This window comes from Diplotaxodon limnothrissa, linkage group LG23, assembly GCF_057381915.1.
Source record: "Diplotaxodon limnothrissa isolate DT_005_m linkage group LG23, D_limnothrissa_male_GT1.1, whole genome shotgun sequence".
Classification (NCBI taxonomy): Eukaryota; Metazoa; Chordata; class Actinopteri; order Cichliformes; family Cichlidae; genus Diplotaxodon; species Diplotaxodon limnothrissa.
Genome location: NC_140617.1, coordinates 2,895,879 through 2,906,174, shown reverse-complemented (window position 1 = coordinate 2,906,174; position 10,296 = coordinate 2,895,879). Strand labels below are relative to the sequence as shown.

At 38.1% G+C, this 10,296-nt stretch overlaps 1 protein-coding gene across 1 annotated transcript; it reads right to left on the bottom strand.

Annotated features, from left to right (window-relative positions):
• Positions 1–272: 272 nt before the first annotated feature.
• On the bottom strand, positions 273–1,250 carry LOC146607253 (chemokine XC receptor 1-like). The gene has a single exon (XM_085348196.1). It carries the CDS (start codon positions 1,248–1,250, stop codon positions 273–275), a length of 978 nt encoding a protein of 325 aa, XP_085204322.1.
• Positions 1,251–10,296: the final 9,046 nt, after the last annotated feature.

The window sequence follows — 10,296 nt, the reverse complement described above, 5'->3', positions numbered from 1 at the left end:
AATGCAATAACTAAGTTTACTAATAAACCCCACATCATAAAAACAACACAGGGTCAAATAATTACTTCACACTGTGTGACACACGCACACACACACACGATAAAAGCCTTGAAATTGATTGCCGGGTGCAACATATGACACATGGAGCAGTTCCTATTTTTTTTTGTAATTAGATAAATTTGATATGAGATATGCAATTTTACTAAAGGCACACTGGGAGAGAAAAACAATTAACAGGGCAAATAACATATGCAAGAAAATCAACTGAGTAGCTAGTACATTGTTCTACGTGATATGAGGTTTTCCATTCTAACCTGCAATAACTTTAAATGACTCCTAAACTTCACATCAACAAATGCATAACAGATGGGATTCAGGCAACAGTGGGAGAAAGCAATGAGCCTGCAAGCATAGAATGCATAGTCAAGCTGGGTGCTTGCTTCACATTCAACTAATGACGGGACCACATGAGCAGGCAAGACCCTCAAAAAGATTACAACATTGTACGGCACCCAGGCACTGAAGAATAGAGCAACTCTGCAGAAGACTAATTTGACTGCTTTGTTGCTCGTGAGAGATCTTGTTCTTGTGATTCTCACAATTATTATGAAGCAAAAAGTCATGACTGCAAAAGCAACTAGGAAGAAACCATTCTGTTGGATGACACCAATGGTTTCCCACAGTGGATCAATATATTCACAGCCCTGTGACTCTTTATCTTTGTGGTGGACCTTGGTGATTGAGCTGAAGAGGAGGGAGGGCATGGCTGCTCCAGTGCTGATTATCCAAATCAGGACAGACAGAAACACCCCGATGGAGTGTTTCGGTGTGCTGAGGTCAGACAGAGGATGGACCACAGCCAGGTATCTGTAGATGGTCATGATGGTCAGGAAGAGAATGCTGCTGTAAAACCCAGTGAAGAAGATAAAAGTCACAACTTTGCAGAGAATTTCAGAAAACACCCATCCCTGGATGTGGTAAATGGCCCAGAAAGGAAGACCGACGGTGAAGACGAGGTCAGAGATGGCCAAGTTGAGGATGAAAATGTTGGTCAGAGATTTAAGTTTTTCATACAAAGCCAGGATTATGAGGACAAGAATGTTTCCGACCAGGCTCAGTGTGATCACAACAGAGAAAATCGGAATGGCAAAGGATCCAAATATCACCACTCCACTCTTATCACAGATTTCATCCTCGTAGTAATAGTCATAGCTGAAGTTACCATAGGTTAAATTGGCTGGATTTGCCATTTCTGTCACACAGGAATCTAGGAGACAAGGGTATGACTTTAATGACACGTTGCAATGGATTTCTCTTTATAAATACAAAAGAGTATTGTAAAGACAATAAATAAATAACGTACCTCTTGCTTGATGAAATGCCAAACGTCTGTTGGTTGAAACGACTTCTGCGGTTATTTTATTATGTATTTATTTATTTTTTGCAGTAGTACGTTGGGATGAGACACTCGATGCTGACGTTTCTGCAGTGTGTCGAGCTACTTAAGCGCCGATGTTTCTAAACACTACTTCCAAGTGTGAGTCAAACACCCGCATCACGTGACCGTGTGGCGACGTGGTGCTAAACGCAGATTTTGGTGCGTTTAGCCAGGCTTTCAGCAGATGACTTACCTTGACATGAATGACTGAATTCACCTTTTAATACCATCTCAACTGTTTGCACACGCGCATGCATAAGGGTAAATAACTGTGTCGTTATCATTTTTGCCGTGTTGTGAAAACTAGTGTGGACTTTCCGCCCACTTAATTACACAAATTAGTACAAATGAGAAAAAGAGGCGAACTGCTGGGTGAGCGGAACGAATTCAGATCAGCGGAGAGAGCGAGAGCGGCACATTCATTAAGTTACTGTAATAGAAACCTGCTGTGCTTTCAAAGAGCAAAATAAAGCAGGAAATCATTTTCAGCTCTTTATCCCATCTATTCTCTTTTTCTCGACTTTCAACAGAAAATATAAAATATTTTGCTGCATTAAGCGACTTCATCTTGAGCCAGAAACTGTTGGAAAAAAGTGTGAAAGCCTAAAGACAATACAAGAAAAGACACATTAACCTTCACATACACCTCCTTTTTTAATTGTCACTGACACATGTGTTGTAAATATCTCACAAACAACGGTAGGTGAAATCAAAACCTGAAACTCAGACTGAGTCTGGTACAGCATCCGCGGCAACAGAAATGACAAATAAAGTGAGGGGAGGCTTCTTTATCCTCCGATGAGCCACTTCTGCACCATTCAGATTTAAAAAGGAATTGACCAGTGTGAAATGGACTGTTGTAATTGGTCAGAATAAGCATACCATAACATAATGAAACGGATCTTTTAGTTATTTAGAAGGAAAGCAAATGTAGTCTTGTCTATTTAAATATTTATCTTTGAAGAAACTGTGACCAAACCAATAAAACCAAAAAAATAAAACAACAGGGCAGCTTCTAGTTTTATTTAACAGTGTGAGGAACAAACCTAACGAAACTACCAGAAAGCTTCAGTTAACCATTTCTTTGAGGATTGCAAAGTTCGGGAGTTAACAGCTGAAATACTGTTTTTTTTTTTCTATCACAAAACATATAGCAGTGTTTGTGCAACTGAATTACTAAGCGACTGAAACAGCCTCTAATAGCGGGAGAAAATAGTATTTCTGATGCACATTGTCATTACAGTCACAGTTCGTTTTCTTTAACAGTCTCATTGTTTGGTGCTTCTCCAAAACATCTGTCAATCGTTATTATTTAAAGCCTGTTTTTTTTTGTTGGTTTTTTTTTTTTTTGGGGGGGGGGGGGGGGTTAGCCCTCTTTAGAATTATGCAACGCTTAAAAACCACACCTGTGTAAACTGAAAATTCTAATTGTAACTCTTAAGCGTATATTTATTACTTTCTTCTCTTTTTTTTTTATATCTAGCTTGTTTTGCACTGATGTAACCGGAGGCTCGTCATCTCGTCTCTCTGTATGCTGCACTGGATACAGCAGAGATGACAATAAAGTTTACTTTGACTTTGACTTAGCTTGTGTGTGTCATTGCTTCACACAGCAAAACTGGCCAGTAGGTGTCACTGTGGAAATTGATTTCAGATATTTGGGAAACCTGGATACAACTTTAGCTTTAAATGTTTCGTTGTTTCACAAAGTCTCTCTTTGCCCATCACTGCTAGTTTGATTCTCATGGCCACACCAGCTTTGCCTCCAATCCAAAACGATGATAAAATCAAATTTTCTTGTATGAAAAATTAGGCATATATGGTGGTGCTGCTTTGTCTTCCCATATGGAGTTTTTGGTAGTTTTTCGATTTATGAAATTAATCATCCTCAATTTGCAAACACTGAACACATTTTAATGACCACCAAATGACTTTTATTTTTAGCAATAATTAGTTAATACAACTAGTTTTTGTGTATTTTGAAACTGTTTTGTTATATTGTAAATAAGCCTGTTTCTAATGCAGTTTGGATCAACATTTGCCATTAAATGTGGTACAGGCTATAAATAAAAACAACAAAAAGGTTTTGACATTTTTCACAATGCATGTTTGAGGTATGCTTTATTATTTTCAAATAAATTATTTTACTTCACGCATACTTCAAATGCAAGTTGCTATGTACAATGAGATGGGAGGCCATTTCCATCTTCTTTTAATGTAAGAAATTTTTACTAAAGGCACATGTTGGGAAAAAACAAAAAACCAATACATGCAAGAAAACAAATGAGCAGGCAACACCCTGCTCATTTGGTCATTAAAATGTGTTCAATGCAGAGAGAACTATTAACTTATAGTGAGAAAGGTGACTGGAAAGGAAAAACGCAATGCATCATGGGAATCCCCGGCAGCCTACATCTATTGCAGCATAACTAAGGGAGGATTCAGGGTCACCTGGTCCAGCCCTAACTATATGCTTTAGCAAAAAGGAAAGTTTGAAGCCTAATCTTGAAAGTAGAGATAGTGTCTGTCTCCTGAATCCAAACTGGAAGCTGGTTCCACAGAAGAGGGGCCTGAAAACTGAAGGCTCTGCCTCCCATTCTACTTTTAAATACTCTAGGAACAACAAGTAGGCCTGCTCTAATAGGGTGATATGGTACTACAAGGTCATTAAGATAAGATGGGGCCTGATTATTTAAGACCTTGTATGTGAGGAGCAGGATTTTGAATTCAATTCTGGATTTAACAGGAAGCCAATGAAGGGAAGCCAAAACAGGAGAAATCTGCTCTCTTTCTAGTCCCTGTCAGGACTCTTGCTGCAGCATTTTGGATTAACTGAAGACTTTTCAGTGAGTTTTTTGGACATCCTGATAATAATGAATTACAGTCGTCCAGCCTGGAAGTAATAAATGCATGAACTAGTTTTTCAGCGTCACTCTGAGACAGGATATTTCTAACTTTAGAGATGTTGTGCAAATGGAAGAAAGCAGTCTTACATATTTGTTTAATATGTGCGTTGAAGGACATGTCCTGGTCAAAAATGACTCTAAGGTTCCTCACAGTGTTACTGGAGGCCAAGGTAATGCCATCCAGAGTAAGAATCTGCTTAGATACCATATTTCTAAGATTTTCAGGGCCGAGTACAATAACCTCAGTTTGATCTGAATTAAGAAGCAGAAAGTTAGCGGCCATCCAGGTCTTTATGTCTTTAAGACATTCCTGCAGTTTAACTAATTGGTGTGTGTTATCTGGCTTCATGGACAGATAGAGCTGGGTGTCATCTGCATAGCAGTGAAAATGTATGCTATGTCTTCTAATGATGCTGCCTAAGGGAAGCATGTATAATGTAAACAGAATTGGTCCTAGCACTGAACCCTGTGGAACTCCATAATTAACCTCAGTGTGTGAAGAGGACTCTCCATTTACATGCACAAACTGGAGTCTATTAGATAGATATGATACAAACCACTGCAGTGCAGTACCTGTAATACCTACAGCATGTTCTAATCGCTCTAATAGGATATTATGGTCGACAGTATCGAACGCTGCACTGAGGTCTAGCAGGACAAGCACAGAGATGAGTCCACTGTCAGAGGCCATAAGAAGATCATTTGTAACCTTCACTAAAGCTGTTTCTGTGCTGTGATGAGCTCTGAAACCTGACTGAAACTCTTCCAATAAACCATTCCTCTGCAGATGATCTGTTAGCTGTTTGACAACTACTCTTTCAAGGATGTTTGATATGAAAGGAAGGTTGGAGATTGGCCTATAATTAGCTAAGACTGCTGGGTCTAGAGATGCTTTTTGAGTAAAGGTTTAACTACAGCCAGCTTGAAGGCCTGTGGTACATAGCCGATCATTAGAGATAGGTTGATCATATTTAAGATTGAAGCATTAATTAATGGCAGGACTTCTTTGAGCAGTTTTGTAGGAATGGGGTCTAAAAGACACGTTGATGGTTTGGAGGAAGAAATTATTGAAGTTAACTCAGAAAGATCAATTAGAGAAAAAGAGTCTAACTTAACATCAATGGTACTAAGAGTAGCTGTAGATAATATTACATCTGTGGGATGATTACTGGTAATTTTTTCTCTAATGATAAGAATTTTATTAGTGAAGAAGTTCATGAAGTCATTACTAGTTAACGTTAAAGGGATGGTTGGCTCAACAGAGCTCTGACTTTTTTCAGCCTGGCTACAGTGCTGAAGAGAAACCTGGGGTTGTTCTTATTTTCTTCAATCAGTGATGAATAGTAAGATGTTCTGGCTTTGCGGAGGGCTTTCTTATAAAGCAGCAAACTTTTTCTCCAGGCTAAATGATGATCCTCTAAATTTGTGACACGCCATTTCCTCTCCAGATTACGAGTCATCTGCTTTAGGGTACGTGTTTGAGAATTATACCACGGAGTCAGGTACTTCTGATTTGAGACCTTAGTTTTCACAGGAGCTACAGTATCCAGAGTCGTACGTAGTGAGGAGGTGAAATTATTAACAAGATGATCGACCTCTGTTGGAGCAGCGTTCAGATAGCTGCTCGCTCTATGTTGGTACAGGGCATTGAAGATGATAACAGTGGGTGGATTATATTCTTAAACTTAGTTACAGCGCTTTCAGAAAGACATCTACTGTGATAAAGTCTACTCTCCACCGCTGTGTAATCAATTATTGTAAATGTAAATGTTATCAGGAAATGATCAGACAGGAGAGGGTTTTCAGGAAACACTGTTAAATGTTCAGTTTCTATGCCATATGTTAAAACAAGGTCTAGAGTGTGATTAAAGTGGTGGGTGGGTTCTTTTACATTTTGAGAGAAGCCAATTGAGTCTAATAACAGATTAAATGCCATGTTGAGGCTGTCATTCTTAGCATCTACATGGATGTTAAAATCACCCACAACAATTATTTTATCTGAGCTGAGAACTAAATCAGATAAAAAGTCTGAGAAATCAGACAGAAACTCTGTGTAAGGCCCAGGTGGACGATAGATGATAACAAGTAAGACTGGTTTCTGAGTTTCACAGCTGGGGTGGACGAGGCTAAGCATCAGGCTTTCAAATGAATTAAAAGTCTGTCTGGGTCTTTGGTTAATAGGCTGGTGTGAAAAATTGCTGCCACACCACCCTCTCGGCCTGTGCTTCGTGATTTCTGGTAGTTAGAATGACTCGGGGGTGTTGATTCATTTAAACTAACATAATCATCCTGCTGCAACCAGGTTTCTGTAAGGCAGAGTAAATCAATTTGTTGATCAATTATTAAGTCATGTACTAACAGAGACTTGGAGGAGAGAGACCTAATATTTAATAATCCACATTTCACTGTTTTACTCTTTGGTTCAGATGTGGATACTGTATTGTTCTTTCTTTGTAATTGTTTATGTTTAAGTTATTTATTGCTGGTTTTTAGTTTGTTTTTTGTCTGCTTGGGAGCTCTTTTCAGGAAGAGAATGCTGCTGTAAAACCCAGTGAAGAAGATAAAAGTCACAACTTTGCAGAGAATTTCAGAAAACACCCATCCCTTGACGTGGTAAATGGCCCAGAAGGGAAGACCGATGGTGAAGACGAGGTAAGAGATGGCCAAGTTGAGGATGAAAATGTTGGTCAGAGATTTAAGTTTTTCATACAAAGCCAGGATTATGAGGACAAGAATGTTTCCTGTCAGGCTCAGTGTGATCACAACAGAGAAGAAAATCGGAATGGCAATGGATCCAAAATTCATCACTTCACTCATATTACAGATTTCATCCTCATGGTAATCGTAATAGCTGAAGTTAGATGGATCATAGCTGAAATTGACTGGTTTTGCCATTTCTGTCACACAGGAACCTAGAAAATAAACACAAGTGTTTGTTTAAGTGACATGTTACAACAGATTTCTGTTTATGAGTACAAAACGTTACTGTAGAGATGAAACATGAACGTACCTCCTACTAGATGAAATGGATAGGCTGCTGGATGAGACTGTAACTTAAAGCATGTCCTTATTTAAAATCTTTTCTAATTTGTCTGTTGTAAGTTTTCCCAAAGTCATCTAAAAATATAAGAACATTGTGTTGAGAAACAATTACATGTAAACTGCTTTGGTGTTGGAAAGGCTGTATGTATTCCACATAATCTGGAAATATACACAGAAAAGGGTAAAACAAATGTAAATTAGGGTGTACCCCGCCTCTCGCCCTATGACAGCTGGGATAGGCTCCAGCGACCCTGAAAAGGATAAGCGGAAGCGAATGGATGGATGGACGATACTGAGACTGAGTTTATGTTTTCATTTATTTATTGCAAAGTAATAGGTTTATAGGTTATATAGCTTTATGAAACCTGAAAATAGGCCAATGCTCCCACATCTAAAACAGCTGGTCCTCTGATTACATCAAACAGAAAACAGACAACCGGGGTTTAGAAAAAAAAAATGTCAGAGCACGCAAACCAGAGGCAGCCACATAACTTGATCAAGAACCCCAGGGCATGTGTAATAAGTATATTCATTTATTTCTTGATCATAGTGACTGTTTTTTATGCAGTTATATCCACATACCTAATTATGATTATCTAGATATCACAACTTGAACTAACTCATCTCATGATTACAAAACGTTTCATTAACAATTTTAAATTAGTCTTTTTCCATAAATGCATTTTGAAGAAGAATGTGATGTAGTAAAACTGTCACAAAGCGTCCTGGGTCCTTGATGTTAATCAAACCTGTTGTGGAATTGGGTGATTAAAATTTTGAGTTGTTTTGATACAGATTTTAGCAATTATATAAAACAGCATCAAAAATAACAAGAATATGACATCTGTGTTTATATCAACAGAAGACTCCATTGATCTAATTAAATATCCTTTGTTCTTTTGCTGTTGGTGTCTCTAATGAGGAAAAGAAATAAATAAAAAAGCTCTTAAAGAAAATGAAATAAGACTGCCTCATTCTGCTGAGACCGTGGAAAGAGTCCCTTCACAGGCCGGTGGCAGTTGAGAAACCAAATCCCACAACTTCAGAGTCCTAGCTTACGCATTAATTTTTAACCATAATGGACACTGGGTGCCGTCATTTTGCCACGGCCCTGCTTCAGCTCCTCTGACCTTTCACCTTCTTGCACGAATGACGTGTCACTCCTCCACGTCACCTCCTGACAGCACTAAGTATGACGACACTTCCACAGTTCTGATTAAAATCCTCACCCAACCTTGGTCATACCAGCCATGACCATTGTTAGTGCTGTGGATGGCATGACCTAACAACCCAGGTTTAGGTGACCATTATATTAGGTGTGCTGGATGGAGGGTGTTTGTTTTTGTTTTTTAAAAGCTATGAGAAGTTGTTTGATAAAATTATGTTTTAAAATTAAGTAAACATGTTTGTTCAGTTGCTTTCCTTCACCTATTTTAATTAAATAAAATATTTTTATGTTATTATTTTTTTTTTTTTTACCAGAAATGCAGACACAAATGGAAACAATCCTACATTACATCATTCTGTGATCAAACAAGACCTGATGTCCACTACATGCTTCATGTTTCTTTCAATCCCAATATTTATAAATCTATAGCAATAAAAAAAAATCAAAAAAGACAAAAAAATCTTCTGTTTTTTTAGAGACTATACCTTACTATACAACAGAGAAGATGTCAAAAACAAAGAGAGAATAACAATGCACGCTCAATCATCCAGGTAAAAAACAAAATCCCATAAGTTGATCCAGTTCATCTGGACGTTGTGTTTTCAGTTGGAGAAATGTTTTGTCTCTCATCCAAATGACCTGCTGTCGAAGAGAGGATAAAAGAACTGAGAGACACAAGAAAACAACCAAAAAATCTTCCAGGTGAATTAAATAACTTCTTCAATGAATTGAACACACAGAGAAAAAAATACTTCCTACTTCTTTGGCCTTGAAAGAACATGGCAAGAGAAAAATAGCATAAATGCTTTAACTATTGATAACCACGAATGTTTTGATCCACAATGAATCTCTGAATATGCTTTCAATTTCTTTTCTAAATTATTTTAACATCTTACTCACATGGGAAGACTTTTTACTTGATAGCTTTTAAACAACACATCTCTCAAATTACCAAAGAGTTTAAAGACAGATGGAAACCTGAGTTTTGCATGAAAGAACTGGAAATCAAACTCATGCCAGAATCTTTCAGCATGAATGGACAGCAGAGGGCAGCAACACCAGAGAGGGAAGAGGAAGAGGCGACAGATCCAGAGAGAGGAGAGGTGGCAGCCACTTTGGAAAAAAGAGAGTAAAGTGCTGTAGCTCTAAAGAGGAGGATGGTGCAGCTGCAATGTCAGGAGTCATAGCTTGTGAATGAGCTAAAACACTTTTTAGTATTGCTTAATGTTAAATTGCTTTAATGGCTGTTAAAGTGCAATTATTTGAACATATAGACATAGAGCACTTTTATTTAGATGTTTCCAATTCAGACAAAGACTTTGTTATGGCACTGATGAAATGGGCCACATCATGTGGTATTTCTATGAGTAAGACAGATTTGACAGTATCTGTCGTAGTCTAGTGCCTCAGGTTCATTGTTATGCTAAAAAATGAAGCCGTTGCCAATCATTCTTCGCTGCATACGAGCTGTCGCCACTGATTTCCAGTCCAGCTTCCTTGTTGAGTTGTTTGTTATGTGTAGATAAAGCGCTGATTTACCCCCAGAGGTGCTGTTTTTATGCTTGGATGACTCATAGGTCAGAGTTAAGTGGCTTAACAGACAAAAAAGACAAAGTCTGGCTCCTTGAAATAAAATATAAAGAAATGAGGGGTTTCTGGAGAGTTTTGCACAGTTTTGACTTTATAATGCAAGTCAAGCATTGGAAAAACTAACAAACAACCTCAAATCCAAAAAATAAGAT

What these genes read in the sequence shown, in the direction of transcription:
- LOC146607253 (XM_085348196.1), bottom strand. Translation starts at nt 1,250, where the DNA reads ATGGCAAATCCAGCCAATTTAACCTATGGTAACTTCAGCTATGACTAT.